This window comes from Anthonomus grandis, chromosome 8, assembly GCF_022605725.1.
Source record: "Anthonomus grandis grandis chromosome 8, icAntGran1.3, whole genome shotgun sequence".
In the NCBI taxonomy this organism is placed as follows: domain Eukaryota; kingdom Metazoa; phylum Arthropoda; class Insecta; order Coleoptera; family Curculionidae; genus Anthonomus; species Anthonomus grandis.
Window position 1 is genome coordinate 13,152,731 of NC_065553.1, and position 25,283 is coordinate 13,178,013.

At 31.2% G+C, this 25,283-nt stretch overlaps 1 protein-coding gene and 4 non-coding genes across 7 annotated transcripts; 1 reads left to right on the forward strand and 4 right to left on the reverse strand.

The window, feature by feature from the left end:
• Positions 1–727: 727 nt before the first annotated feature.
• LOC126739654 (3-phosphoinositide-dependent protein kinase 1) lies at positions 728–11,441 on the forward strand. 3 transcript variants are annotated; one of them, XM_050445428.1, is made up of 11 exons: positions 728–959; positions 1,027–1,117; positions 1,361–1,531; positions 1,594–1,819; positions 6,700–6,866; positions 6,926–7,063; positions 7,119–7,280; positions 8,413–8,599; positions 8,696–8,877; positions 10,951–11,123; positions 11,186–11,441. In XM_050445428.1, exons 3-11 carry the CDS (start codon positions 1,387–1,389, stop codon positions 11,309–11,311), a joined length of 1,506 nt encoding a protein of 501 aa, XP_050301385.1. In that variant the 5' UTR covers positions 728–959; positions 1,027–1,117; positions 1,361–1,386; the 3' UTR covers positions 11,312–11,441. The 3 variants fall into 3 exon arrangements, with proteins under 3 accessions (XP_050301385.1, XP_050301384.1, XP_050301386.1); XM_050445427.1 differs by having other exon boundaries at positions 728–1,117; XM_050445429.1 differs by lacking the exons at positions 728–959; positions 1,027–1,117 and adding an exon at positions 1,133–1,277.
• Positions 11,442–17,307: 5,866 nt separating this feature from the next.
• Positions 17,308–17,379, reverse strand: Trnaq-cug (transfer RNA glutamine (anticodon CUG)). Its single transcript has one exon. It is a non-coding gene; the product is annotated as a tRNA-Gln (tRNA).
• A 258-nt stretch (positions 17,380–17,637) lies between these two features.
• Trnaq-uug (transfer RNA glutamine (anticodon UUG)) lies at positions 17,638–17,709 on the reverse strand. The gene has a single exon. It is a non-coding gene; the product is annotated as a tRNA-Gln (tRNA).
• A 1,207-nt stretch (positions 17,710–18,916) lies between these two features.
• On the reverse strand, positions 18,917–18,988 carry Trnaq-cug (transfer RNA glutamine (anticodon CUG)). The gene has a single exon. It is a non-coding gene; the product is annotated as a tRNA-Gln (tRNA).
• Positions 18,989–19,246: 258 nt separating this feature from the next.
• On the reverse strand, positions 19,247–19,318 carry Trnaq-uug (transfer RNA glutamine (anticodon UUG)). Its single transcript has one exon. It is a non-coding gene; the product is annotated as a tRNA-Gln (tRNA).
• Positions 19,319–25,283: the final 5,965 nt, after the last annotated feature.

Consider the following 25,283-nt stretch of genomic DNA (forward strand, 5'->3'; position numbering starts at 1 on the left):
GCAGGAGGTCTCTTTTTAGAACTTTCCAAACGGTTTTTGAACTGACTTCAAGCTGTAGTGCAATCTTCCTGATACTATTGGAAGGATCTTCTTCTATCGCATCAAGTATAGCTTCTTCCAGTTCAGGCGTTGTTATAGTTTCTGGTCTTCCACCACCCATATTTTTATTCAAACTCCCAGTTTCACATAATCTTGCATGCAGTTTTCTAAATGTTTTTGCACGTGGAATTACTCTGTTAGGATATATGTCCTGGTAAATTCTTCGTGCTTCTTCCGCATTTTCATTTGCTAATCCATAAATAAAGTGCATGTCGGTCATTTCATGGTTAGTAAATTTATTCATGATGGAGTAATGAATCACTGCTAATTAACAGCTGAATTTTACTTATAGCAATTCTATCACTGTTAGCTGGTCTCCATGTATAGTATTTTTAAAATACCGTTATTTTTTTGAACCTTCATCGCCCTGTATCTCAGAAACAAAGCAACTCCCGACATACGTTCATAGGAACTTTTTTTCATAAAACGACCTAACGATTCACCCCGTATAGTTTCGTACCGTAGTTAGGAAACACCCTGTATAGGATAGGAAAAATTTAATTCGCGACAATTATGCTATGGCAATTCTAAAGGCACCTTTACTTAATATCAAATGTCATTGTGCGAACGCTAGGCACTCCCAAAGGATTTGACGTAAACTGACGTTATTGACGCCATTTTTTGTATTTGTTTGTAACGTCAGATTTACGTCAAATTATAGGGAAATCCTCTGGGAAAATCGAGCTTCATTCACTGTTCACTGCAATTTATCCAATTTTAACATTATTAATGTGTGGACCATAAATGAAAAATTAGAATCAGTTGTTATCTGTGAATACGTAATTAGGTCCTAACTGCCAATAGATAAATCAAAATCATTCCTTGTCTCTCTGTTGAATGAAAGTGATCTAGGTTTAAAGGTCATATTTTTACTATTCTGGTTAGTCTTGTGACGTAAACTGAACTTATCTTTTGTGAATTTATTAGTTGGCGGTTTTCATGGGTTTCCACACGGATGACGCGTGCTGTGTGACGTATCCCATCCTTGGTTTAAATTGAAAAGTAAAAAAAATCCAAGGTAAGTAACAGAAATTCCTAGTCTGTTCACTTGGTCAGTTTATTTGATTTTCCTAAGGCTGAAGAATTTTTTTCACATTAATTTCCTATCAAACTTAGAACACATATCTTATATAGTCTATTTCAAAACACTTGTGTAACTAGTGTAGTGAAACAGAATTGTAAGAATATTTTTAATATCTGGCACAAAAATAACAGGAAGTAGAATGGATAGATGTGCTGCAATGTTATATTTATTTTCTAGTGTTCCCAGAACAACATTTATTTAAGATGACACTACCAAATAAAGGTCAGGACCAGACTGAAGTCAAAAAGAAGACTCCACAGGATTTCATATTTGGGAAAGTCATTGGCGAGGGAAGCTTCAGCACAGTATATTTGGCAAAAGATGTTCAAACTAATATGGAATTTGCCAGTAAGTCCAAATGATTGCTACATAGGATTTTGTTTTCCATATCTATTTTTGTAAACTTTTAGTTAAGATTTTGGAAAAAACCCACATAATCAGAGAAAAAAAGACAGAATATGTTATGAGAGAGAAAGAAGTACTGAGAATCTTAGGCAGTTCCTGTCGGTACTTTGTACATCTGTACAGCACTTTTCAAGATGTTGAACGGCTGTACTTTGTACTGTCCTATGCCAAAAATGGAGAACTTCTAAAACATATTATTTTACATAAGAAATTTAGTTTTGATTGCACAAGGTAAGAACTGGTTTTATTTTAAATCTTAATAAGGAAACCCTATTCATTAGTATTTAAAACTAACAAATGTTATCCAAAAATTCCAAGAATGTTATCCAAAAAATTCCAATATAATTGATTTTAAAAAATGTGTTAAGTGGTGGGGAATTAACTAATAAAAGTAGGTTCATCCATTTAATATTATATGTGAGTTACATTTTGAAAATGACATTAAGTTTAGCTTAACTCAGAGTTAAAAATTCAAAAAATTTTTATTATTGGAGTGAGAAGATCAGCTAGAATCAAATCAGGTCCTCAATTAATAAAAACAATATGTTGGTTTTTATTAAGTCACACCCTACATAGCATACCATTCTAGGGTGTATCCAATCAGAGACTTTTGCATTTCCTTTTCATGTTATGCATATACATTCCAATTTATTTCAATGGAATTAGAAAAAAAAATTGTAGTTCAGTACAATTTCAATATTCTACATCTCTCTTGCCTGTAGAGAAAAATCCTCAAACATGTCAGCCATTAACCTCATCATCATTTAGAAGTATGGAAATTCTTTTTAAGTAATATTATTAACCCTTCAGAATGTTGTTAAAGCAGACTTTAAGAAATTCTCTTTGTAAGCAGCAAACTATACAATTGGGGCTTTAGCTTTGCAATAACTTCATAATTAAAAATACTTTTGATGGGGTTTAAATGTGACTGGAACTATCAGTGGATTATGTTGCAGATAACGTGAATATCAGTGAAGTTATTGTAGGTATATTTTAAAGTTATATTATAATGAATTAGTCTTCACTTTTATGGGAAAACATTTAATGAACTCAATAAAATTTGAAATCATGAAATCTAATAAAGGTATATATTTAGCAACTTCTAATGTTATTCAAAATCAAAATTATGGTACAAAAAATATATAATATTTCTTTGTTAGGGCTTCTTCATTTTAACTTCTGAACAAAAAGCTAAGAGCTAATGTAGCCTGGTAATTAAAATACTAACCTACAAAAAACAAGTCACAAGTTGTAGGTCTCAACTTGATCAAAATTATAAAGAAATTTTAATGTGAAAGAATTAGAAACAACAATTGTACAATATAATTGAGACAAAATCATACAATTTAGTTTAAGCATTGTTAATGATAAGAAAAAAAAGTGACCTACAAAAATAAAAAGTAACATTATTAGATTTATTAAAAAAATTAACTTATAGAACCTACACTATAAAACTCACTATAAAACCTACAATTGATACTCTACAATTGAAAACTATTCAACCTTTTAAAAAGATTCCACTTTTTAAACATAATTAACCCAGGCAAAAAGTAATAGTTGAAGAGTGTGTACTAGTGTTGTTAAAATCCGGAATAATTCAATATCCGGACAGTATTACAGTACAGAGATTCAAAAAGGAATTAAAATCACTTTTATTATCCAGGGCATATTATAGCCTTGACGATTTTTTTAATGATACCTTTTAACCTGTGCTCTGACATCATTTTAGTGTTTTAGTTTTGTTTCCTGTTAAATAATTTAATTTACTTCTTCTAAATTCTGTTTTATTGACAGCTTTACTTATTTTTTAATGAAATTTATCAAAAAGATGCTTTTTTTTTCTCAATCTGTTTTGTTATGATTAATTTTGGTAATGTGTGTAAATTTTATGGTAAAGTGTTTTAGATGTTATGTTTGTTTGAAATTTGAAATTTAAAGTGAGTTTGGAATTTTTTAGTTTTTAGGATGCTTGTACACAAGATTTTGTTGTCTTACGTAATATAGCACATTTTCTTTCTTTCTTTCTTTCGTTCTTTCTTTCTTATTCATTCGGATTAATTGAAACTTCGGTTTTTTCATCCGGATTAATTCATCCGCTCGATGTCTCGCTCCTGTTCGGCAAATTGGGCAGTGTGAATAAAAACTTAGCTTTTGCTTTTAGTATGAAGTATAAGCTTTAGCTTTTACTAGATAGATTTAACTTTTGCTAATAGCATTTGCTGAAGTTGAAGTGAATAACTTTTTGCTTTTACTTACTATCAAAAGCTAGATATTTTAAGTATTTACTTAAAGTTTTTATTTGGTAAATCATCCAATGGTGTTATCCCGTACCCTTTATCGCCTAAAATAAGTCCATAGTTCTATCGTGCACCAAGCCAGGCCATTGAGCATCTACGGATGAAAAAATTCTTTTGCATCACAAGTTGCTTGCACATTTATACTACACCATCCTATCCTATTGATATGCTTGTCACCATGTAGCAATGGCGTTATTATTGGTACATGAGTGCAATTAATTCCACCAAAAGCACAGGGAAATCTATACAACTGTACCCATTTATTGATTGCCTAGTTTTCTGTCGGAAATTTAATCCAAATTCTTGGCTTTTCAACTATTTTTGGTAAAACATGAAATATCGTTTTACATATTGTTGTTCTATGAACTCCTTCTTCTTTTCCGGTCCCTATTTGAAGTCCAGGATCACTTAGAAATCGCAAAAATATTTACATTTTTTTTGGACTCAAAGTACCACCTCTAAGTCTCCACTTTTGGCTCCAAAAAATGGTTAGCTATCCACTCAACATTTTCTTCACTAAATCTGTACAGACCATGGTATTCTTCGGCATGACTTTCTCTTCTTTCGGGATAAAATTTTACAGATCTTATATTCATAAATGTAGCCATTTCTACTAAACTGTTTAACAATTACTATATTTTTAAGCAAGGGTCTAACAAGCTTGCAAAAATGTAACCTTTTCCTTTATATTCTTAGTTAATTGCTTACTTTTATTCACACCATTTTTAGACAATGCTAAAAACTTTAGCTTTTACTCATTGAATTTTTAGTGAAAGCTACTACTTATTTTTATGCATTGCAAAGTAAGCATTTGCTAGGAAAATGTAAGTTATAGCTTTTATTGAATTCTTATTCACACTGCTTATTATGCCATCTTTCGGGCTCGATGCTCGACCGACCGTCCGATAAACGTTTTTTATAGCTGTTTTTCGAATATAAGGTATGCATGATGCAACCCATTAGACATTTCGTTTTTACGGATTTCTACATGATGTTAAAACTAAAATAGCTAATTATCATTGTCGGTCGAAGGGACGACAGGCGGCTTGTATCCGGACGATTTAGATATCCGGATTAATTCGGAATAATTTGATATTCAAATTGAACGGACGCTTAATCCGGACTCCTCGCATCACTACTGTCTACCCTAGTCAAACTCTAAGGACTCATGGGTCTCATAAGGACTGATATAATGCAATAGTTTTTTAAGTGTAAACTTAAATTTGTTAGATGTTAGGGCCTTTTCCTTTAAGACTTTGAAGTTCTTTTGGGTTAAAGATAGTCTACATTGCAGTATAATTAATTGATTTTTATTTCTTGTATCATAAGAGTGAATTGATTGATGTGTCAGGACCATTAAGCTCTCTCTAGCATACATAAGAGCCTGTTGGATGTATATTGCAGGGAGGGGTAGTATTTTTAGGTTCTTAAAGTAAGGACGACAAGACTTACATTGGTTTATTCTGGATAGTATCATTACTGCTTTCTTCTAATGTTTAAAAACAGTTAAAGCCTCTGTGATGTTGCCCCATGCTAAGATACCATACATTAGGTTTTAAGGTTTTGAAACATACCTATATAAACAATTCTTCCAATATCTGCATTATTAACCTGCATAATTCTTCAGAGTAGAAGAATAGTAGTTATTTCTATATTCAAGACAATATGTCTGTAAAAATAAAAGGATTTAAGCATTGAGTATTCATATCTATGAATATTCAAAGATTCCTACTCATGTTTTGCAATTGGTTCAATATTATATATTATATTATAAGGGTTTGTCTTAAAGTCTATTTAGTGAATGACATAGTGACACTTTTCTTTGGATTTAGTTGTCAACAATGCCTTAAAGATTGGTCATACTGCCGTTTTAGGTATTCATTTAAACAATTGTCTGTATACTCAGGATTACAACGATCAAAAGAACAAATTAACTAGGTGTCTGGAGCGTAAATAGGCTTTGAATTTTTTTGACATGTATAAATGGAATAAAGAAGGGCACCGAAATATTTCCCTATGATTGAACGATTGCGATCCTCTGAATATTTACAATCCAAACAAATCCTCTGTTTCTTATGAGTGATAAAGATTTTATGAGGACTTTATTAGAAAATCCTATAAAAGCAAGAATTGATAATAAGATCTCATGATGTTTGTCAAAAGATGTAACACGTTTTCATCTGAAGTTATGAAAATTGAATTAGTTACATCACAAAGTATGGTTGCACAGCTATAGTTGTTTTTTTATAGGAATTTATAATTTCCTCTTATAATTTTGATTGAATTATTTGTCAAAAATAAATTGATCTGTGATTCTAGACACTTCAAGAACCACAGGCAAAATTGATATTGAGAAGGTCACCATAATTCTTAGGATTTTTTACTTTAGCTAATGGCAGAATATTACCTTGTTTCCAGATGGTGGAAAATTCCTCAGTTAATATACATCTATTAAATTATCTCTTTCTGAAGTAGTTCAATGAACAAGTTCAGATTGTTTTTTTCCTGAGTGAACTGATTGTTGTCACTATTTGGTGAAGAATCAATTCTGAACAATGAAATTTTGGGAGAATGTAATAACAGATCAATTTAAAAATATGGATCTTGTATAGATCCGTGAAAGAAATTCTATTAAACATATTCTTATTATAATCTTCTAGTCTAGAAATGTTCAGTTTTATTCTATATATTTGCTTTGTCTATCCAGGTACATTTGTTTGTTAACCGTAAATCTTTCCTTAATTTTTAAGGTAGTAAGCATTCTTTTAATGTTATTCGAAATGATTAAATTTTGTAATCTTTAAACATTTTTAGGTATTATGCAGCCGAGCTGGTCTTGGCCTTGGAATACCTAAACTCAAAGAATATAGTGCATAGAGATTTAAAGCCAGAAAATATTTTGTTTGATAATAATTTTCATATTCTGATAACTGATTTTGGCAGTGCCAAGATTGAAAAAAAATCAGAAATACAAGCTAATGGTGAGTTTGTATTGTTACACAATAATATAGTGAAAAATTACTATTTTAAAATATATTAGGTGATACTGACCATAGTGTTCAAGGACCTAGAAGGAGAAGAAATAGTTTTGTAGGAACAGCGCAATTTGTGAGCCCAGAAATGCTTCAGGAGTCGAAATCGTCGTTTGCATCAGATTTATGGGCACTTGGTTGCATTGGTAAGAATCTCTAATTTTTCAACAAATTACATCACCTTATTTAACATCTTTTTAGTCTATCAGATGGCTTCAGGAAAAATGCCTTTCACAGGTGGAAGTGAATATTTGATATTCCAAAAAATTATTAAATTGGAATACCAATTTCCTGAAGATTTTGATGATACCATCAAAGACTTTGTTGAAAAGTTGCTTGTGTTAGAACCGAATAGGAGGTTAGGTAAGTTTTATTAGAAAAAAATATATTTCAAATAAATGAATATATTTTATATTTAAACTTTATAATGCATAGAAAATAACAAAATGAAACATGAAGATTAAAGTCGATTTTATGAAGCATATTTCCCAAAATAAATCATTCTTTCCCTCTCACTAGTATAATTTTATTTCATAGAGTATATCCTACCCACCCAGAATATTTGTTGTAAAATAGATAAAAGACGTTACCAACGACAAATATGACAGCTTGTCATAACATTCTTACAAATTCCTTTAAATGTTTATTTAATCAATCGATCAATTAATTACATATTAATTTACAATTATTATGGGATGTTGATATAATATGCATACAATGGTCATAATGGGTCTGTGGGTGTATGCACATTCAGCTCATCAATAATTAATTCATAATGAACTTCAACCTAAGACTAATAATAGTAACATATACCTGCTTAAATAATATCAAATTCAGGAATATTAAATTGACTAAATACTAGTTAGTTATAATTTATTGGAATTCCGTAAGGCATGCTTGATGAAACTTAGGTTATCTTTAATCCATGGGTACAATTTTTTCTTTACGTATAATATTTTTTGTTTTTAAATTGTTCCGGCAACATATTAAAAAGAATTTCATCAAGATTAAACTTCATGTTTCATTTTGCATTTTGCTATGCATCATAAAGTTTAAATATAAAATATATTCATCTATGTTGTTATTGTGTATTGTTCACAAATTTCTTATGAATATGAAAATAATCTTTTCTAGTAAATATTCTCTTCTTAAAATGAACTTTCTAACATTGTAAGATTATACTTATAAAAATTATTGTCAAATTTTAGCCAGAACTTTGGTACACTACCAAAAACATTATCAAGTTTTCCTAATTTATATTCAAATCTACAAGTGTTTTAAACATATTAAATTTTTATATAAACAACATTTAAAAATTACTTTTCATTTTGAACACACGTCAAATTTCAATCAATTTTTTTTTTTAAATTAATGTTTTCCCTACCTAATTTTGCACTTTTTTCATTATGCTATGGCATTTTTTAATATTTTTATTCGCCATGTAAAACTCGGTCTGTTTTCCAAATGACAAGTAATTATTAATGATACTTTTCAGGAGCTTCAGACTCAATCCCTTACACAAGTTTACGCGCTCACAAGATGTTCGAAGGGATTAATTGGAATGATCTGGGTCCGCCTCCTAAACTGAGCAGTGATACTTCAACGCTCATCAAAAGTCAAGACTCAAGCCCGGATATCTCGGAAAACTTGGAGCCTGGACTCGATAATCAAAAAGTTTCCCGGTATGTAAAGACGAAAAGTAAATTTCTTAGAAGTTTTTTAATTTAATTTTTTCGATTGCTTTCGTGTCGTTAACTCAGCATTTTTAAAAAAATTAGGTTGGTTCTAAAAGATATGCTTCCGGAAGTAATTGACGCCAAATCCAAAACGGAACGTAAAAAGTCGGAGGCTAATAGGAAAATTACAGAAGTATCTCAGGAGGAATTAGAAAAAAGACTGCAAGCTCAGAGGAGCAATCCTTTTAGTGTTTTTGTGGAAGGCAATTTGATACTGAAGCAAGGTAAAAAAAATATACTTATCTTACTAAAATATCAATATCAGGATTTTTTCATTTTCAAACTATATTTGGAAAAAAAAATTATCTATGTATTGATGATGTAACTTGAATTTAATAAAATAAACATTAAAATCTAATTTCATTTCAACCATCAATTTAAAAAGACAAATAATTAATTTTATCCAATCATAGTCTGAAAATAAATTGCTGACTGAAAGAAAAGGTCACAGATCTAGGGAATTTGATCAAAACATCAAAATATATTTTCTATGTCCAAAGTTCTTTTTTTTCCACATGTGTAACGATGTTAGCATCTTTGGGAGGTGACTAAAACTAAAGTAAAACTACTTACAAGAGGCCTTATGTATTAAAGAAGTAACTAATAGAGCGAAAAATCAATTGAAACATGGCTGAATAAAATTTAAACACTAACTAAACTATATAATTTACTAAGGGATTGGACCTTTATCCCTATTAACCTTTTGAATATTGCTAAATTTTTATATGCATCTAATTTTTGATTGTTTTTAACTGGTTTTAGTAACTTTACATGTTCTTTAAATCTGGCATTAATTGACCTCTTTGCTTGCCCTATGTATTTCTTATCACAATCATTACAATTAATCTCATAGATCCTGGACTTTCCATAGGTCTTCATTTCATCTTTTGGGTTTCCTAAAAGACTTAATAACTTGACTGAACTTTGATAGACCATTCTTAGACCTAAGTCTTTAAAAACCCTATCAAAGCCTTATGTCAAGATAGTATCACATCATATTTCTGATGTTACTGGTGCTTCTATACCCATTCGGCGTTTAACCTCTTCATTTCGGTTTCTGTTTTGACTAAATATTGCTAAAGATCTTTGAACACGTCCATTTCCACCACTTCTAATTTTTTTTAAATATTTTCCGTTAGTCGTCGGGTCTCGCCTTCTTATAGAACACTTCTTTTGATGAATGTATCATATATCGTATATTTTCGTTATCTTTCAATTTTTGAGACCAGAAAAAAAAGCAAAAAAAAAAGACTTTTTTGTGAATGTTTATTATCCGCTTTTACTGGAGATGTTGGCCCATCATATAGATTTTGCAAAGCTTTGATAATTATTGTTAACTAACGTTAGTTTCGTGAAGGATTTACCATAGTTTATTTATAGGAATGGTATCGTAAGCTTTTTGCAAAATCAACATACATTAGACGGGTTTCTGTTTGACGGCTGTTTTTTTTCTATAAATTGTTTTAGACAGAACACATTGTCGTTGTAGGATCTTCCTCTTGTGGTTTATATTCAGCTCCTATTAGATCCCCAATGATTCTTCCGTACAATCGGCGTATTGTGCTGGTAACCGATATGCCTCTATAGTTTGTACAATCTAATTTATTTTCTTGTTTTGTAAATAAGTGATACGTATGAATTTTTCCATTCCTTGTGTACCTGTGCTCCATTTAAATACTGATTTATCCACCATACTGAGGGCTTCAAAAAGTTTTTTAGATCCCTTTTTAAGTAGTTGGGCCGACATTCATTCCGGTCATGGGATTTTTTTTTTTTTTTCGGTACTAACTATAATATGTTTTCCGTCAACCAAGTTTTTAGATGGGGAGATTCTGTCTGCTATTTTCTTGGCGGTTTCCTATTAATAAGTCCCCGTAGTATATTTTCCATTTGTATTAAATTTATGTTCATATTCTTCTTTTTTGTGGCTTTCATTTGATTTATTAATTTCTATGTTTATGTACATCTTCTTCCCCATAAATATTTGGCTTCTGTTACTGCTGATTGTTTTGTTGCCCTTTTAGTCTCTTTATCCACTTGTTGTTTAGTGTTTAGTTTTCTGCTTGATCTTTGTTTCATAGTCCCAAAGCTTCCTCTATAAAAATATAAATTCTTAATAAAAAATCTTAGGAATCAGTCTATATTTATTTAGTACAATTTCAGACTAACGTAGACTTTTATCTTAGACTTTGCTTTTTTGAAATAATGCCACAAACATCAATTTTTGACTACTGCAAATCTTTGGACCACGTAATCTTACATCTAAAATTGTCTCTTAAGTATTAACGTAATTTTAGGCTTGATAGATAAAAAGAAAGGCCTGTTCCCGCGCAGAAGAATGTTCCTTCTCACCTTAGGGCCTCATTTGTATTACGCTGATCCGGTCACGATGACATTTAAAGGCGAAGTGCCTTTTTCGGCAGATTTGAGAACCGAAGCCAAAAATTTTAAGACTTTTTTTATTCATACAGTAAGTCCACGTCAGTTTTGCTAAGGGCTTACTTTATTTGATATTTAATTTATTTCTTTCAGCCGAATAGGAAATATTATTTAGAAGATCCGGAAGGTTACGCATTGGAATGGTGCAATGCGATAGATCAAGTGAAAGAACACTATTTTCCCTCCGGGCAGGTACCGAAGGAAAATTCGATTCAATAAATTAATAATTGAGTATTTAGCTAATTATTCGCGAACAGATCTAGTAATGGAAGGCGTATTAAACAAGTTAACAATATTGTGCATTGCTAGATTTAATATTTAAATATTATAGCAAAATTATTTTCCAGAAGAGTTTTTGTGATAATTTTTTTTTTGGTTAACTGAATATTATTTATTTAATTTGCGTTATTCGTCGAAGTCAAATTATAAACGGTATTTTTTTTTTATATTGTTGGCTCAGCCCAAGATTAACAGTCTAATTTGTGTGTGTTTATTTTGTATATAATTTTGTTTCGGTCTTATGAAACATTGTAGATGAATTGATGTCTTTTTTTTGTCGTTAATATAATAATTTATTTATTTATAAATTAGGTAGTCCATTTTTGTATAATTTATTTGTCCTATTTAAAAAAAATATTTATGTATAATAAAAATGGTTTTATTTTAAAAACGTATTTTTATTTAAATTCTTCATCACAGAAAAAATAATACTTTTCTGGTGTGTTAAAAAAAGCAATAGTGACATCCATTTTTAAAAAACGAGATCCTAATAAAAGTAAATAGTTTAGAGCCAACTTCACTGCTGCTCAAATATACAGGGTGTCTCACGACGAATAGACGCGATCGATATCTCAGAAACTAATTTTTCAAAAATTTTGAAAATTTGGCAACATGGCACAGTCGATGGGGGCTACACAACTAAAATATTTTGACAGTTGTGACGTTTCCGGTTATACCGGAAGTAGGTGTCAACTTCGTTATTTTAAATGGAACACCCTGTATATTTTTACATTTTTGGCTTTTACGTGAAATTCTAAATATATTTTGTGTATAATGTCCTATACCTAAGTGTAACCGTTTTTGACATATTTTTAATTTCATGTGAAAAACTATGTTTATAAGGCCTAACATAATTACCGATTACTTCCTTTTAGTAGCCTTTAATTATTGGTTAGTTTTGGTTTTATTTTAGAGGAAGAACCACTTTAAAAGACTATTTTAATATTTGGCTAAAAAAAAGATACAGGGGGGTCAAAAACTAGCATTAAAAATTAAAATGAAAAAATCATTAAAAGTCAATTTTTTTAAATGGAAACCCCCTATTTTTATAATTTTTTCATAAAGATAGTTAAAAATAAGGTTAACTTTGTATAAGGTTATCTAGTCCAAAAATTGATAGCTTCCGAAATATTGGCAGTTTAAATTTGGCCTAATATTAAAAGCCGTATAGTAACACGGCCCAAGGATTGTTGATTAGTTGGGCATGATGGTTGTCATAGTAACCGCTAGAAGCGGCAGTAAGATAATGGATTATAACAGAAATGTACACTTTTTAATTAAATTACACTTTTACGAAGAAAACTTAAATAGCAAGTAACTTATAAATATAATGCATATAATCCATTGTCTAGCGGTTACTATGACAACCGTCATGCCCAACTAATCAACTTGAGCCGTGTTACTATACGGCTTTTAATATTAGGCCAAATTTAAACTGCCAATATTTCGGAAACTATCAATTTTTGGACTAGATAACCTCTTACAAAGTTAACCTTATTTTTAATTATCTTTATGAAAAAATTATAAAAATAGGGGGTTTCCATTTAAAAAAATTGACTTTTAATGATTTTTTCATTTTAATTTTTAATGCTAGTTTTTGACCCCCCTGTATCTTTTTTTTAGCCAAATATTAAAATAGTCTTTTAAAGTGGTTCTTCCTCTAAAATAAAACCAAAACTAACCAATAATTAAAGGCTACTAAAAGGGAGTAATCGGTAATTATGTTAGGCCTTATAAACATAGTTTTTCACATGAAATTAAAAATATGTCAAAAACGGTTACACTTAGGTATAGGACATTATACACAAAATATACTTAGAATTTCACGTAAAAGCCAAAAATGTAAAAATATACAGGGTGTTCCATTTAAAATAACGAAGTTGACACCTACTTCCGGTATAACCGGAAACGTCACAACTGTCAAAATATTTTAGTTGTGTAGCCCCCATCGACTGTGCCATGTTGCCAAATTTTCAAAATTTTTGAAAAATTAGTTTCCGAGATATCGATCGCGTCTATTCGTCGTGAGACACCCTGTATATAAAATCTTTGAAAAGGCCTTACAGATTGTTAAACTAAACTTGCAATATTTTCAGGCAGTCAATTTGGTTTCCGTTGAGGCAGAAACACTGCAATGCGTATTCAAGTTCTAGTCTTCCGAATTTTAGAGGCATTCTACAATATACAGCAGGTCTCTTTCATGACCTGAGTAAAGCCTTTGATGTGTCAGTCATGACATCCCTACTACCCAAAAAAAACCCTATGCCTACTAGTTTAATGAGAATAGTGTTCAATTGATAAATTCCTACAGATGGTGAGAGTTTTAGGTGTGACATCATCGGAGAGGGTAGTAAATATAAGAGTTCTGCTCTCAAGGCTCATTATTATTGGGGCCAATTTTATTATGTTTAATTTATGTCAATGATCTACCTGCCAGTAATAGCAATATACTAGTAATACAATGTAGCAATGACTATTTCTTCAGGGATAATCCGGAGTTGGCACATAACGGTTCAGGACAAATAAACGTTTGTGGAACAGAGACAAAAAGCAATCCATGTTATTATAATAAGCAAGATTTCTCGAGGTAACTTCACACTAAACTACGGTAGGAATCTCATGTCGAGGTAGTTGCTAGAGGATTGTCTAAGAATATCTATTGCCTAAGAGGATTCTCAATGAATATGTCACTAGATGTTCTTAGAGTACCTAGCATATTTTCACTTATACATGCCAAGTTGTTATATGCAGTTATTTTGGTTTGTGGGCATTCAGCTGCAACTTGTATATTCTTTACACTACATAGGAAGGGAGTAAAGTTAGTGGCAGGACTGGGGTTTGAAGCTTTTTCCCTGCATGAGACTTTTATATGTTCATAATTATTTATATAGGCTATTTATTTATCTATTTATTTTATATGGCCATTTCTTTATGTCCTTAAAAACCGACTATTCACTTAAAAACATAAATAAGGTAAAACCAGCAAGGTTACACGGTGCTGACTTTTGAAGAAATGTCAGAATGGTCCGGAATTTTAAGCTGTCAAGCATTTTAATGTTCTGTCTGATGACCTGGGGGGGGGGCTACCCTTAAATAGATTTTATGAGTATTGAGTATGGTGTCCCAAGTTGAAAGCTTTATTGGATCAAAACCGATTTTCCAAAAGTTATAAACCAGCAATACAAAGCCAGAAAAATGCCGAATGGTAGGCGTCTACTATAACCGAGAATGTACCTGCCTGTTTTTCATCTTAAGCAGCAAAAGATAAGATTTCATCATTAAATCAAAATAATGAATCAGCGAATTGGGGGAAAATTATCGTGTAGCATTTAAAATTCAGCATTCTGCATTGCTCTGACGCTATGAATGTTAACGCCAAATGTCCAGTTAAACCGAAGAATCGGTTTATCATTTGTTTCGATGTGCTCCATGGACGAATAACCTTTGTTAGATTTAGTTGATGTTGGAAGACCTTGTACAGTGGATTGCTGTTTTGGTTTGGGCTCATACGCCTCAATCCAAGATTCGTCACCAGTGTTATACGCAGCTTTTGATTAAGAGTGTTAAAGTGTTAGATAAAATGACAAAAATTGGGCATAAAGCACTTCGTGTTGCCAAGGATCAAAATATATTCAGCTATCCCCCCTATCGTGTCATAAATGATTTGTTGTAAATCTTTTCGAATTAAAGAGGTTTTTTCATTTTCTACAATTCTTTGAACTAAACAAAGATCTGTAGAATTTTCTTAACAGCGCAGCCTGTGTTCAAAATAAACTTTAATTTTCTTTATAAAGATATATCGAGAAAGCCTTCGTTTATTAAACACAGAGTGTTAAAGTTTTAAGAAAAAAAAAGTTTTTTAGTTGTTAACTTTTTTATTACATGAGATATTTTCATGAAATTCGGTACATGCTTTTGGAGTAGCAAACGGCACTTTTTTATTTTAAAGTGTTTGTTTTAATTTTTATCAGTGGTACGTCATACGTCATTTTTAATTGAATATTCCAAATTAAAAATGGTACGCCACTGATTTTTTTTAAAACAAAAATGATTTCTTAGGTCCTCATTCAGTTTGGAGCAAATTTGATTCCCTTTTTTGCTTAAGATGCAAGATATTCAAGTAAAAAAATAAAAACTCCTCAGGTTCTATTTCAGTTTTTATGGAAATAAAGAGCTGTCGCTGCAGAAGATCTGCGCTACCTAAAGAAAAATATTACTGGAAATCAGATGCATCGTGTCCATAACCCTGGGACAGAAGCTCATAATTAACTATCAAAAACTTAAATGTTCGAATAAGAAATTTATTTTACTCTGAATAAAATAAATTTACTTCGGCCAGCTGAATTGTGAAGAATTCCTGGATAAGCTGGAATCTATTCAATAAAGGTCTAAATTATATGTAAGAAAAATAACATTTAAGGTTAAGTACTCTTAGGACCAAAATGTGAAATATCTTACATAAGACTGATGGTAGATCACTATTTTTATTTTTCAGTTTTCAGAGGTCAAGGGGAGTTAAGGAAAAGAAGTGTCCTTGTATTATAGATTTTATGTCCTTGAATACTCTATAAAGTGAAAATATGGAAAAATATGGGGTTGAACATAAACCATAAGTTTACATAAGGGTCCTGATGAGTTTCTGGATCCTCACCTATAGTTTTCAGACGGCAAATAATTTGGAAATAACAATAAGTCATTTTGGTTTTATGTCTTGGACTAAGTATTGGAAAACTAAAGAGCATGAGCTTGTCCCTCATCCTTCTGTGAATTAAATTAAGAATTTTCTTACAGATTTTTCAAACCTACCAAAGGAAATTATAACTGCAGCTGATATTCGTGGGCTTAGATAAGAAAGATCCTGACAGACAATCTGGAAACTCAAGGTTCGCTCTCGAAAAACGACGGATTAATTAGTCGATTCGAACTACTGACAGAAGTTGGCTTGATGAATTTCTGGAGAATCAATAGTTATCAACCAATAAGATCTTGGAAATATCATTGAGCCAGCTTGGTTCCACATCTTTAGATTAGGTATAAAGTTGTTTATAGCTTATCTCATCTTGCTCTTAAAAAAATTAAGAATTTCCTTGCAGAATATCCAAGCTTCTCGAAAGAAATTCTAACTGGAACTGATATTCGTTGTAATGAATGAGATCCTAAGATGCAATTGAAGAAACTCAAAGTTCACTCTCGAAAAAAGACTGATTAGTGAATGAATTATGTCCATTAAAGGTACTGACAAGAATCAGAAGTTCAAATAAGGATCTTGATGGATTTCTACACCTACGCCCAGGGTTTTATCTTACTTAGAGAACTTAGAAATGTAGTTGTAAAGAGTTTGAGTTTGTCTCATCCTTATCTGAATTGAATGAAGAATTTATTTGCAGAACATTCGAACTTTTCGAAAGAAATTCTAAATGGAGCTCACATTCGTGGGCATTGTATGTAGATGACATTCTGAGAGACAATCTAGGATACTCAGAGTTTACTGCCAAAAAGCAAGTGATTAATGAATGATTTATGTACATTAGACGTACTGACATAAGTTTGCAAAAGTTTAGGTAAGGTTTCTGATGGATTTCTGGAGCCTCATTAAGAGATATCAGAGGCCAAAGAATTTGAAAATGCTAATGGTTATCTTGGTTGTCTCATTCTTCTCTAAAAAAGGCAGCGATCAACTGAAATTTGCTCTAAACTGAAGGAGGATCTTAGAAATAATTTTTGTTTTTAAAAAAAGTAGGTTCTCGAGAAATTTCAATAATCCGAAAAAAAAAACAAATGGGAACAGAGTTGTGGACAACCTGCATTCTCACATGATAGGACGACGACCATAAAAAAGAGTTTCCAAAATTAAAACTCAAAAGCATTTTAAATTATTCAAAAACGCTTTTTTATGTTACTTTCATTTAAGTCAATTATTTCTTTTACAAAAAATCAGGTTCCACCGAGATTTGAACTCGGATCGCTGGATTCAGAGTCCAGAGTGCTAACCATTACACCATGGAACCGATGAATTTCAGCACACAAAACAATTATGCCCTAAAGGATCTAAACTGCACTCATTTAAAGAATTCATTATCTTTTTTTACATAAAAGATATGACTGTATTTTGATAAAACTATATCACCTTTACGCTTCAAAACATTTCTTTAATTACCAATTTAAATAAATTCTGCTCGTCCATTTCCACCCAATAACGTTATTATTAATTAAATTACCGTGTTGGCAGAAATTCCATATGAGATTTGCAAGTGAAAAAAAAAGTTAGGTTCCACCGAGATTTGAACTCGGATCGCTGGATTCAAAGTCCAGAGTGCTAACCATTACACCATGGAACCTTATGATGCTGTTTTCACATACTATTTTAATATGATAATTAGTTACATTAATCTCCTAATTAATGTACTATAAATTCACCACCTATATACATATATCTATTTTATTTATAATTATATCGTTATGATAACAGGAGAAACTTGTTTTTGGCATTAAATTGTTTATAATTTTTGCTGAAATCTGATAGCAGACTATGTGAAATAATAATAAAATTTTTATCCTCTAAGAAGTAATTATATACGAAAATTAAAGTTCTTGTGTATACAGGGTGTTCGAAAAATAGACGGAAATATTTCAATGGGAGATTCCTTGTAAAAAAATATGAGAAAAAGTTTCTATAAACATGGGTCCGGAAATGCACAGTTTTTAAGATACAGGGTGAAATTTTTTTTAAATATAATTTTTATATCTCCGTCTACTTTTCGAACACCCTGTATATCATCAATACTAGAGCGCTAATATAGTGACCAAAATCAATAGAAATCAATTAGAAAAATGTTAAATGACGAATTAAAGATGAGGAAAGTCTGTGCGAAGTTGGTTGCAGAAAAATTTGAACACTAACCGAAAACTCGTCGCTCAACAAATCTGCTCAGATTTTCTTGAGAGATGAAGAGCCCGAATTAATAGAAAACATCAGCACTTGCGATTAAACCTTAATATCCAAAAAGATTTTTAAAAAAACGGGAATTTATGCACTCTAAAATTTTTGCATCCCCAAGAATGAAAAAAACATATCGGATATCGATATCAAGATTTAATCCCATTGCTAATTGTTTTTTTTTTAATTCATTGCTAGTTGTTTTTTTCGTGATTTATGAACAGAGGTCGTGGATCTTGCACCAGAACAATACACGTGTCCATAACGTGCTGTCTATGGAGCGCTATTTAGAGCTAGACATGCTCCAGTGCCCAACTGATTTAGTACCCTGTAACTTTCCTGTTTCTGAAGATTAAATCTGCCTAAACTGAAGGAGGATCTTAGAAATAATTTTTGTTTTTAAAAAAAGTAGGTTCTCGAGAAATTTCAATAATCCGAAAAAAAAAACAAATGGGAACAGAGTTGTGGACAACCTGCATTCTCACATGATAGGACGACGACCATAAAAAAGAGTTTCCAAAATTAAAACTCAAAAGCATTTTAAATTATTCAAAAACGCTTTTTTATGTTACTTTCATTTAAGTCAATTATTTCTTTTACAAAAAATCAGGTTCCACCGAGATTTGAACTCGGATCGCTGGATTCAGAGTCCAGAGTGCTAACCATTACACCATGGAACCGATGAATTTCAGCACACAAAACAATTATGCCCTAAAGGATCTAAACTGCACTCATTTAAAGAATTCATTATCTTTTTTTACATAAAAGATATGACTGTATTTTGATAAAACTATATCACCTTTACGCTTCAAAACATTTCTTTAATTACCAATTTAAATAAATTCTGCTCGTCCATTTCCACCCAATAACGTTATTATTAATTAAATTACCGTGTTGGCAGAAATTCCATATGAGATTTGCAAGTGAAAAAAAAAGTTAGGTTCCACCGAGATTTGAACTCGGATCGCTGGATTCAAAGTCCAGAGTGCTAACCATTACACCATGGAACCTTATGATGCTGTTTTCACATACTATTTTAATATGATAATTAGTTACATTAATCTCCTAATTAATGTACTATAAATTCACCACCTATATACATATATCTATTTTATTTATAATTATATCGTTATGATAACAGGAGAAACTTGTTTTTGGCATTAAATTGTTTATAATTTTTGCTGAAATCTGATAGCAGACTATGTGAAATAATAATAAAATTTTTATCCTCTAAGAAGTAATTATATACGAAAATTAAAGTTCTTGTGTATACAGGGTGTTCGAAAAATAGACGGAAATATTTCAATGGGAGATTCCTTGTAAAAAAATATGAGAAAAAGTTTCTATAAACATGGGTCCGGAAATGCACAGTTTTTAAGATACAGGGTGAAATTTTTTTTAAATATAATTTTTATATCTCCGTCTACTTTTCGAACACCCTGTATATCATCAATACTAGAGCGCTAATATAGTGACCAAAATCAATAGAAATCAATTAGAAAAATGTTAAATGACGAATTAAAGATGAGGAAAGTCTGTGCGAAGTTGGTTGCAGAAAAATTTGAACACTAACCGAAAACTCGTCGCTCAACAAATCTGCTCAGATTTTCTTGAGAGATGAAGAGCCCGAATTAATAGAAAACATCAGCACTTGCGATTAAACCTTAATATCCAAAAAGATTTTTAAAAAAACGGGAATTTATGCACTCTAAAATTTTTGCATCCCCAAGAATGAAAAAAACATATCGGATATCGATATCAAGATTTAATCCCATTGCTAATTGTTTTTTTTTTAATTCATTGCTAGTTGTTTTTTTCGTGATTTATGAACAGAGGTCGTGGATCTTGCACCAGAACAATACACGTGTCCATAACGTGCTGTCTATGGAGCGCTATTTAGAGCTAGACATGCTCCAGTGCCCAACTGATTTAGTACCCTGTAACTTTCCTGTTTCTGAAGATTAAATCTGCCTTAAAAGGAACCAGATTCGATTCGATGGAAGAGATGAAGCGCAAATCGGTGGAACTCCTAAATGCTCTAACGAAAAAACACCTTTTCGTAAGCGAATTTGTTATTTAATAGCCAGACTTCTTGTACTTTTTATTTTATTGCTAGAAAATACAGATGAAATCAATGAATCAATCGATATTAATTTAAATGTTTGTTAATTCTCTTTTGTTGGATGTAGGTAAAAAAAAGTTACTCCAGACAATCGATTTACATAATCTGGTAGACGTTTCGATCTCTAGGATTAGGACTCTAAAAATGACCCGAAATCACAAATAAAATCATACATTTTGGCATGTATACAAAGGTTAAATTTTTGCACACAGTAAGTCCTAAATAATGCTTAATTAAAACTAAGTTTTCTTGAGTCTAATATAGATATTTTCTACAAAATTAATTCTCTTGAAGAATTCTGTTATTAAGGTGTAAACCACAACTAAAACGAAACAGAAAATCTAGCATTTAACACAACTTCATAAATTCAAAAACCAAAAGATTACAAGTCATTATATGAGAAACATGCTATCAAAATAAAAGGCTGCATATAAACTTACACATATCGTGAATCGTCTTCGTTAGTAATGATTTTCAAACCATAATAGGTATAATACAAAGATTTATAGGAGTTTCGTGGTCTAGAAGTTTTGATTTTTTTAACCCTCTACCTTGAGACAATATCGTTCATTGACATTTCATAACAACATACAACTCACCAGTGTTTTGCTGTTTTTCCTCTATAAAGAATTGATAAAATCTTCTTGGTGAGTGGCTCGAGAGACGATTGTTTCACAGCTATTGTCCCCAATTCATCTCTCAAGGTATATAGTTAAAAAATGTCTCTCGACCACGAAAATTTGTACAGTTATTATTAATGAAGACAACCTTTTCATCCAATCTTTTCATTTTAATAATAATAATAATAATAATAATAATCTTTATTTAGCATAAAAAAGCTACATATAAAATACAATACATTTTTACAAAGTTCAATGAAATTATAATATTTTTGTAAACCCAGTACATTATAACCTACTTTCGTAAGCAGGAATAACAAATATCGAATTAATACATACGTGGGTCACTGCAAACCGATGATTTGACAAAACAAGTTATTGTAAACTATAGAAATATAAAATCGCATAGCGGCAATGACGATCAACCCGGCGAGAACCCGCGGTGCCCCGGTTTTTCCAGGAGCCATAGCATCCCGGTAATCCATGGATGCCGCTTTAGTCCGGTCCGCAAACACCGTCTCGGCCACGACCAAGGCCTTTCCCCACAGTGGCCCATCCAAAAGTTGTTAAAAGCCACATACAAGACCACAAATGCACTCCTACTAAGGCATTGTTTAAACAGATAAAATAAAAAAAACGGCATAAGAAAAAATTATACATAAATAAAATACACAAATAATAATTTAAACTTGCTCTTTCAGAAGTTTTTTAAATGCAGTTAAACCATCACAATTTTTTATAGTAATTGGCAACATATTATATTCATACAAGCCCTTATATAAAACAGAATTCAACATTTGACTAGATGCACATCTAAAATAAAATTATTACAATTTCTTGTGTTATAGCTATGTACATCACTGAAAAATTTAATCTTATTACAAATATACTGTGGTAATTTTCATTTACATTTTCATAGAATGATTCTCATGTTATCTGTTGAATTTAAGTTTGGAATTTGCGTTAAATGTATTTTTTTTTAGTTGCAGTTTACGTCTTTATAATTTTCATATACAGGGTGTCCACTAATTAATGGTACATGAAAAAACCACAGACTCCTGATGTAAAAATATTACGATTTAACTATATTTACCTATATCCAAAAGTTGATATTAACTGAGATACAGGGTGTTAAACTTAAAACTTTTTTTTTGTTTTTCCCCAATAACTTTAACAAAAGTTAACTTTTTTTCACACAAATTTGTAGTTAGGGGTTTTTTAGGTCGAGAAATTCATTTTTTCAACAAATTGAGTGTACAATGTAGGGGGCGCTGTCTGCGACATCTTTTTCTCTTTCATAAGGTCATAACTTTTTTGTGCTTAACTGTATTTAAGTTCTTATTGAAAATAATACTTTTTTCATATTTTTTACGTAAAAAAGGTATACTACTTTCGGGTCGCTCAGAGTCGCCGTTTTCGAGATATCTGCCTTCAAATTATTTAGTACAGCAGCTCAAGCAAGCAATAATGTCTTGTTACTCTTTACCAATAATTTTTTACATCATAAATAATGTTTTAGTATAAGTCATTGAGAATAATGCAGACAAAAATTGGATTATCATTTAATTTACTTTATTTAAAATAACTATGACACTAGAAAATCTATTGAAAGAAAATAACCTTAACGAAAACAAACTTAACTATGCGACTGATAACTTTTCATTTTGAAACTGTGACGAGATTTAGTAAAAAAATAGATCTGCTTTTGACAAAAACTGTTCAAAATGTCTACCATTCACTTCAATACATTTAACAGTTCTTTTGCTGAAAGATCTCTTAATTTTAAAAAATAATTGTTCGTTTCGTAGCTTTTGTGCAGCATATAAAATTCTCTGCCATAGTTCTTCTCTGGAATTCACTATTTCTTTGTAAACGAGCGACTTCATATAGCCCCATACACAAAAATCCAGCGGGTTAAAATCGGGACTTCGCGCTGGCCATGGCCTCTGGCTCCCACGACCTATCCAGCGATTAGGAAAACGGTTGTTCAGGTACTCTCTGACAGCTCTAGAGAAGTGTGCTGGCGCTCCGTCTTGCATGAAATACGTATGTTGCCTTATGTCCAGCGGAATATCATCGATAAAATCTGGTAAATGTGTTTCTAGGAACTCAAGGTAGAGTTCCCCGTTTAAATTGGGCGGTAGTTCGAAAGGGCCCAATAAATGATTATCGATTATACCACACCATACATTAATTTTGAATTCATGTTGGAAATGACGTTCGTGTACTGAATGTGGATTTTGTAATGCCCATGTGTGTTTATTTCTAAAATTGAAAATGCCTATACGTGTAAACGTTGCTTCATCAGTAAATAGTATCTTATTCAGAAACATGGGGTCGGCATTTATTTGGGCACGGCAAAAACGGACAAATTCTATCCTGGGCGCAAAATCACTTTCTAATGAATTTTGCACAGGAGTGAAATGATACGGATGAAGACCCTCTTCGTGAAATATTTTACAAATGGATGACTTGCCTACTCCAGTTGCCGCAGCAGCATGTCTTGCACTTATTTCCGGATTTTCAGCCACGCGGACCAGAATTTCTTCTTCTTGTTCTGGAGTTATAACCTTCGGGCGCCCTGCGGAATTCCGTTTAGGACGAAATGTACTTGTTTCTCCTAATCGATCGTAAAGATTTTTGAAGATCTTGAAATCAGGTTGTCTTCGATTTGGATAGAGTTCTGAATATCGTCTATAGGCTTCGCGTCCATTAAAATTTGCCTGCGCATATACACACAACATATCCCTCATTTCGGCATTTGAAAAAAGATTGTGCCTCGGCATTGTTTCTCAACTTACGAAAAATTTAAAAATTCAACAAAACAGTAAACCGGATGCAAAATCACAGAAAACACTAATTAAATATTTTCTGACAACTAAATAAACTAATCAACAAACAACAACAACATGGCGGTTTCCTAACAACTGCGTCTCTAAAGTTCATTTGCTTTCTCATAGCTTACTTTAAAAAAGCGAATTATTTCCCGATTATATTAATTATTCAGCCGGGGTCGAATGCATGGTGCACTAAATAATTTAAATACAAATATCTGCAAAACGGTAACTCTGAGCGACTTCAACTAAGTATACCATTTTTACGTAAAAAATATGAAAAAAGTATTATTTTCAATAAAAACTTAAATACAGTTAAGCACAAAAAAGTTATGACCTTATGAAAGAGAAAAAGCCCCCTACATTGTACACTCAATTTGTTTAAAAAAATGAATTTCTCGACCTAAAAAACCCCTAACTACAAATTTTTGTGAAAAAGAGTTTAACACCCTGTATCTCAGTTAATATCAACTTTTAGATATAGGTAAATATAGTTAAATCGTAATATTTTTACATCAGGAGTCTGTGGTTTTTCCATGTACCATTAATTAGCGGACACCCTGTATAACTTCTTATATTAAATTCTTTAAAAGATTTAAGTTTGTACAAAATACTTTAAATAAGACTGAAGAAAACTTAGTTGTAATTAAGTATTATTTATTACTTCTACTGTGTGGGAAAATTTCTTTTGGAGTCCTGAGGATGAACTCACAGAGATCGAAACGTCGACCAAAATATTTATATAAATCGATCGTCTGAAGCAGCGAACATCTTAATATTTTAAGCTTGAAGTTGCATTTGTGTTTTTATTATCAATTAAAAAAATCAAGAATAAATAATATATATACAAAAACAAAGACCGGTAAAGTTTCAAAAGAGTTTTATTTTTATATAATTAACTAAATATAAAATCACTATTCACATATTTAAAGGTGTACACTAACTAGAAAGAACAACAAATAAAAGGAAAAATATACACAAAAAATAAAGTACCATCTAAATTATAGCTTACGGTATAAATACGATAAAAGCAAGGCACAGTTCGACAAAAAGAAAAACAAAATAAAGGAACAAAATAGAATTTCTATTCGACAGTTGAACATATACAGATGTACAAAAGTTAGCACCATATTAATTACAAACGTCAAATGTCCATTTTTTTTTGTTTGATTATTCGATTTTGAAATAACCACTGATATATTATTTATTGTCGAACTTATTTATTATTTATATAAATTTCAATAAATACAATAAATAGCTAAACTACTAATAATATGTCTCGTTTATAAGTGTAGGTATAAATAAGGGGAGGGAGGAGTAATAACAACCTAATCATTTATACAGAACTTCAAAATGTAAACCGTACATATTTGAAAAAAAATGCCAATTTTACTTGAAA

Bases quoted from the DNA above. Each gene is read 5' to 3' on its own strand.
- LOC126739654 (XM_050445427.1), top strand. From the start codon at position 1,387: ATGACACTACCAAATAAAGGTCAGGACCAGACTGAAGTCAAAAAGAAG. The intron at 1,532-1,593 runs GTAAGTCCAAAT...GTAAACTTTTAG, and splicing joins AACTAATATGGAATTTGCCA to TTAAGATTTTGGAAAAAACC. The intron at 8,878-10,950 runs GTAAAAAAAATA...ACGTAATTTTAG, and splicing joins CAATTTGATACTGAAGCAAG to GCTTGATAGATAAAAAGAAA.